Consider the following 6380-nt stretch of genomic DNA (forward strand, 5'->3'; position numbering starts at 1 on the left):
CTCGGCCAGCATGCTAGGGATGTAGTAACTATCCACACTCTCTGTGACTGTAGATTGTGATCGCGTGCCATGGTGTGTGACGGCCAGCATGCTAGGGATGTAGTAACTATCCACTCTCTGTGACTGTAGATTGTGATCGCGCCATGTGGTGTGACGGCCAGCATGCTAGGGATGTAGTAACTATCCACACTCTTTGTGACTGTAGATTGTGATCGGTGCCATGTAGCGTGGCGGCCAGCATGCTAGGGATGTAGTAACTATCCACACTCTTTGTGACTGTAGATTGTGATGGTGTGCCATGTACGTGGACGGCCAGCATGCTAGGGATGTAGTAATTACCACACTCTTTGTGACTGTAGATTGTGATCGGAGTGCCATGTGAAGTGACAGCCAGCATGCTAGGGATGTAGTAACTATCCACACTCTCTGTGACTGTAGATTGTGATCGCGTGCCATGTGGTGTGGCGGCCAGCATGCTAGGGATGTAGTAACTATCCACACTCTCTGTGACTGTAGATTGTGATGGAGTGCCATGTGGCGTGACGGCCAGCATGCTAGGGATGTAGTAATTACCACACTCTTTGTGACTGTAGATTGTGATCATGCCATGTGGCGTGGCGGCCAGCATGCTAGGGATGTAGTAACTATCCACACTCTCTGTAACTGTAGATTGTGATCGTGCCATGTGGCGTGACGGCCAGCATGCTAGGGATGTAGTAACTATCCACACTCTCTGTAACTTTAGATTGTGATCGTGCCATGTGGTGTGACGGCCAGCATGCAGCCAGGTGATGAGAAGAACCTGATGGATAAGTGTGATGAGCTAGCCAAGATGCTGGAGGCTGGAGGGATCCGATGTAAGGCTGATCTCAGAGACAACTACTCTCCAGGCTGGAAGTTCAACCACTGGGAACTGAAGGTAGGTCACATTATCACACTCTCAGTTGTAGCCACAGTGTCAGGCCGACATCACAGTATCAGGTCCACATCACAGTATCGGCCCACATCACAGTATCAGACCCACAGTTGTAGCCACAGTATCAGGTCCACAGTTGTAGCCACAGTATCAGGTCCACATCACAGTATCAGGTCCACAGTTGTAGCCACAGTATCAGGTCCACATCACAGTATCAGGTCCACATCACAGTATCAGGTCCACAGTTGTAGCCACAGTATCAGGCCCACATCACAGTATCAGGCCCACATCACAGTATCAGGCCCACATCACAGTATCAGGTCCACATCACAGTATCAGGTCCATATCACAGTATCAGGCCCACATCACAGTATCAGGTCCACATCACAGTATCAGGCCCACATCACAGTATCAGGCCCACATCACAGTATCAGGTCCACATCACAGTATCAGGTCCACATCACAGTATCAGGTCCACATCACAGTATCAGGCCCACATCACAGTATCAGGTCCACATCACAGTATCAGGCCCACATCACAGTATCAGGCCCACATCACAGTATCAGGTCCACATCACAGTATCAGGCCCACATCACATTATCAGTATCAGGCCCACATCACATCACAGTATCAGGCCCACATCACAGTATCAGGCCCACATCACGGTATCAGGCCACATCACAGTATCAGGTCCACATCACAGTATCAGGCCCACATCACAGTATCAGGCCCACATCACAGTATCAGGCCCCACATCACAGTATCAGGCCCACATCACAGTATCAGGCCCACATCACAGTATCAGGCCCACATCACAGTATCAGGCCCACATCACAGTATCAGGCCACATCACAGTATCAGGGCCACATCACAGTATCAGGCCCACATCACAGTATCAGGTCCACATCACAGGTATCAGGCCCACAGGCCACAGTATCAGGCCCACATCACAGTATCAGGCCCACATCACAGTATCAGGCCCACATCACAGTATCAGGCCCACATCACAGTATCAGGCCCACATCACAGTATCAGGCCCACATCACAGTATCAGGTCCACATCACAGTATCAGGTCCACATCACAGTATCAGGCCCACATCACAGTATCAGGCCCACATCACAGTATCAGGCCCACATCACAGTATCAGGTCCACATCACAGTATCAGGTCCACAGTTGTAGCCACAGTATCAGGTCCACATCACAGTATCAGGTCCACATCACAGTATCAGGCCCACATCACAGTCAGGCCCCCATTACAGTATCAGGCCCACATCACAGTATCAGGTCCACATCACAGTTCAGGCCCACATCACAGTATCAGGTCCACATCACAGTATCAGGTCCACATCACAGTATCAGGTCCACATCACAGTATCAGGTCCACAGTTGTAGCCACAGTATCAGGTCCACATCACAGTATCAGGTCCACATCACAGTATCAGGTCCACATCACAGTATCAGGCCCACATCACAGTATCAGGCCCACATCACAGTATCAGGCCCACATCACAGTATCAGGTCCACATCACAGTATCAGGTCCACATCACAGTATCAGGCCCACATCACATCACAGTATCAGGCCCACATCACAGTATCAGGGCCCACATCACAGTATCAGGCCCACATCACAGTATCAGGCCCACATCACAGTATCAGGCCCACATCACAGTATCAGGCCCACAGTATCAGGCCCACATCACAGTATCAGGTCCACATCACAGTATCAGGCCCACATCACAGTATCAGGCCCACATCACAGTATCAGTATCAGGTCCACATCACAGTATCAGGCCCACATCACAGTATCAGGCCCACATCACAGTATCAGGCCCACATCACAGTATCAGGTCCACATCACAGTATCAGGTCCACATCACAGTATCAGGCCCACATCACAGTATCAGGCCCACATATCACAGTATCAGGCCCACATCACAGTATCAGGTCCACATTATAGCCACACAGTATCAGGTCCACATCAGGGCCCACATCAAGTATCAGGCCCACATCACAGTATCAGGCCCACATCACAGTATCAGGCCCACAGTATCAGAGTATATCAGGCCCACATCACAGTTTTAGGTCAACACCATTACAGGTGAATCATTTGTATCAGAGCCCCATTCCACAAAGCGATGTTAGCACTAAGTTGATCATAACTCCCATACTCTGACATTAGCCTACGATAGTAGTAGCACTAAGATTGCTTCATGGAACAGAACCCAGGTCTACATCACAGTGTGAAGTTCACAGATATTCGTTGACACAGTTTCAGGTTGCACACTGATTGTGTCTATAGTCATGAACACATCTGTTACTATGTTGTTTATCTGTGCATTGTTTGATTCATGAAAACTTGTAAACACCTGATCACGTGCAAGTAAATACCTTTTAGAACACAGAAGCATGTACCCAAGGTACAAAGGAAGGTAATTTGTCATAAGTGATTGTGTGTATATTCATAAACACATCTGTTAAGAGTATCTGATCGTTGTTAGATGATTTGTGTTTTAACTGCACGTCTGTCCTGACCCTATGTATATGTGTTTGTGTGCAGGGTGTCCCAATCAGGGTGGAGCTGGGTCCCAGGGACTTGAAGCAGAATCAGTTGGTTGCAGTGAGGCGTGACACAGGGGACAAGATCACACTGAAGAATGACAACATTGTCAAACAGCTCAACGATTTACTAAACACAATACAAGATGCCCTATATTCAAAGTAAGTTCTTCACTTTTGTTTAAATTGAATAAATTGTTTTCCTGATGTGTCATTTCTTGAACAGTGACTGGGGAGATATTTCTTTCTTGTTTCTATTTCTATCAAATAGTAATGCAGTAGAAAATAGAAAGCGTTACTGCAGCAGCATTTTGTTAGTCTAGTGTGAAGGGTTCTGAATATACAACTACAGATCCGTTTGAGTCAGAAGCGGACCGATGAATTGCAAATTTTATCATTGTACAAAATTGCCACATCAATATAATTAGTACACATGTTTATCATTTACTAATACCCAACAGCTTTCTTATATTTGAAAATTTTCGGACTCCACCAAAAGAAAGTTCTTTAAGAAACTATCATTTTAAATTTTGACACATTTCACTATTTGTTACGAGGGAGGAGTGCAGAGAAGGGACAGCCAGGTGTTAGAGAAGCATGTGCACAAGTGCCCACCAAGTTATTGATTCATTAGCCTGTGCTGTGCTGTCTCCATCCTTTCTCGCACACCTGGCTGTCCCTTTCTCTGCACTCCTCCCTCGTAACAAATGGTGAACTGTGTCAAAATTTTAATGATAGTTTCTTAAAGAACTTTTTGGTGGAGTCTGGAAAATTTTCAAATATAAAAAAGCTGTTGGGTATTAGTAAATGATAAACGTGTACTATTTATATTTATGTGGCAATTTTGTACAATGATAAAATTTGCAATTCATCGATCCGTTTCTGACTCAAGCGGACTGTAGATATGTGATAGAGATAATTAGTTGTGTCAGATGTATTTAAATATACACTGGACAAATAGTGAAAATTAGTTACATGTATCATGGAATGATAAAAATATCTCTATGAAAGACAGAGCAGTTCAACTAAGCAAGTCTAGAGATGATAAAATTAAAACTAAATTGAAAGGGTGGCAATTAAGTGTTCTGGCATTTGTAGCTCTGTGTCTGAGACAGCATGTACACTAAGACCTGCCAGGATCTATAGATTTGCCCTATATGCAATTCCTTGCTTCTGAGTTTAGCCAAAGTGAATGTCCACAATCTACATCACTATTTGCTGTCCTCACACATAGGATACTTGCAGTAGATGATATCTCAAGTACTGTTAAAAACAGCATTAATCCCATCTCACTTGAATCTGAGCATTGAGATGATTGATTCAGCTTTGATGTCCAGATTGAACAGTATTCTAATATTACTTTCTTTCTTGTCCTCAGGGCAAAGAAAGATATGGACCAATTCGTGACAGTGTCCCATGACTGGACTGAGTTCTGCAACAGCCTTGACCAGAAGAAACTCATCCAGGCTCCATTCTGTGGGGAGATCCCCTGTGAGGACAAGATCAAGAAGGACAGTGCCAGGTGAGAGCAGACGCTGGGAACACTGTCCTGTATGTATCTCTGGATGGTGTGGGGTAGCCTAGTGGTTAAAGCGTTCACTGACCTGTGTCGTCACATGTGTGAAACGAAGACCGTGTTCAATTCCGTCTTGATGGGTACAATGTATGAAACCCATTTCTGGTGTCTTGATATTGCTGGAATATTGCTGAAATATTGCTAAAAGCAAAGTAAAACTAAACTCACTAATTCACTCCAACTCTGGTGCAGATGGATCAGGATATCTCAATGTTGGAATCAGACACCAATTGGCAGGACAGGCCTGGATTCTTCAGTTCCATGACATATCTCTAGTATTGGTCTACTGTTGCTTGAAAAAAACATTCACTCGCAGAACTCTTCCAGAGCGTCAATTTTTAAAAATCCAAGGAGTTTTTAGATTTGGATGTATTTAACAATTACACTTGACTTAATGATGTATTGACACTTCTACCCTAAATCTCTGATCCTGTACTTCTTCCATTCGTCAGTCCTTCAAAAATGTTTGTATTAACAAATCATTCACTGAACATGTAACTTGTCTTAATATCACATAAAAGATTTCCTTTTTCGCCTGATTGTAATATGAACAATAGATGCACAGTTTATAGTTGTTGTGTCAATATCTTGTGTTGCAGGGACGCTGTTGTGGAGGAAGGGGCACCTGCTATGGGGGCCAAGGGACTATGTATCCCCTTCAAACAACCACAGGAGCTCAAGTCAGGGGCCAAGTGTATTTACCCAGGGTGTGGCAAACCAGCAAAATATTTCACACTGTTTGGCAGAAGCTACTAGAGAGCAACAATTCATCAATGGAGTAGTTTTTTAAGAAACATTAAGCTGTATTAGAAGGTTTTCCTCAAGGAAATCAGTTACAAATTACTCATACAATTTTCTTCATTAACTAAACATTGATGCCTAATAGAGAGACTGTCTTAAGTTCACCCAGAGCATGACTCAGAGACTTTGGACCACATGTCCATTAAACAGCTGTTTACAAAACAAGCAAATATCGGAGCCAATCAGTTTAATGATGAGCCTACCTTTATTGCTTTATGACAGGTCTATGTTAAGCTGTTAGATATTTAACTGATGGTCTTCATATGAAATGTAAATTATCAGAATTGGTTTTTTTGTTTTTTTATTATCAATGATACCCTACTTTGATTATTCGATAGATACATACAATAGTGCATGAATAGAATCTCTTCATCTATGCTATGAAATATGAAGGTAGATGGAGTATAGTCATTCTCTGAAGTGCTTCATTTAAACGTTTTAACTACCTAACAAATGCTACTGTGACTTGTTAATGGACATGTCTAACTTTTAATTGAACAGTTAATTGGGAACAGTTAATCGGAAA

General features: G+C 43.7%; 1 protein-coding gene across 1 annotated transcript in view; it reads left to right on the forward strand.

Moving 5' to 3' along the window:
* Positions 1-6380, forward strand: part of LOC124261568 (bifunctional glutamate/proline--tRNA ligase-like) — a 47361-nt gene extending 40981 nt beyond the window's left edge. The window contains exons 30-33 of the mRNA XM_046695899.1: positions 746-919; positions 3479-3639; positions 4856-4999; positions 5653-6380. Of these exons, the coding sequence (XP_046551855.1) occupies positions 746-919; positions 3479-3639; positions 4856-4999; positions 5653-5809 (636 nt within the window). The 3' untranslated portion in view covers positions 5810-6380. The remainder of the gene's footprint in view (positions 1-745; positions 920-3478; positions 3640-4855; positions 5000-5652) is intronic.

This window comes from Haliotis rubra, unplaced genomic scaffold (assembly GCF_003918875.1).
Source record: "Haliotis rubra isolate DU_JTF1 unplaced genomic scaffold, ASM391887v1 Scf80, whole genome shotgun sequence".
Taxonomy (NCBI): domain Eukaryota; kingdom Metazoa; phylum Mollusca; class Gastropoda; order Lepetellida; family Haliotidae; genus Haliotis; species Haliotis rubra.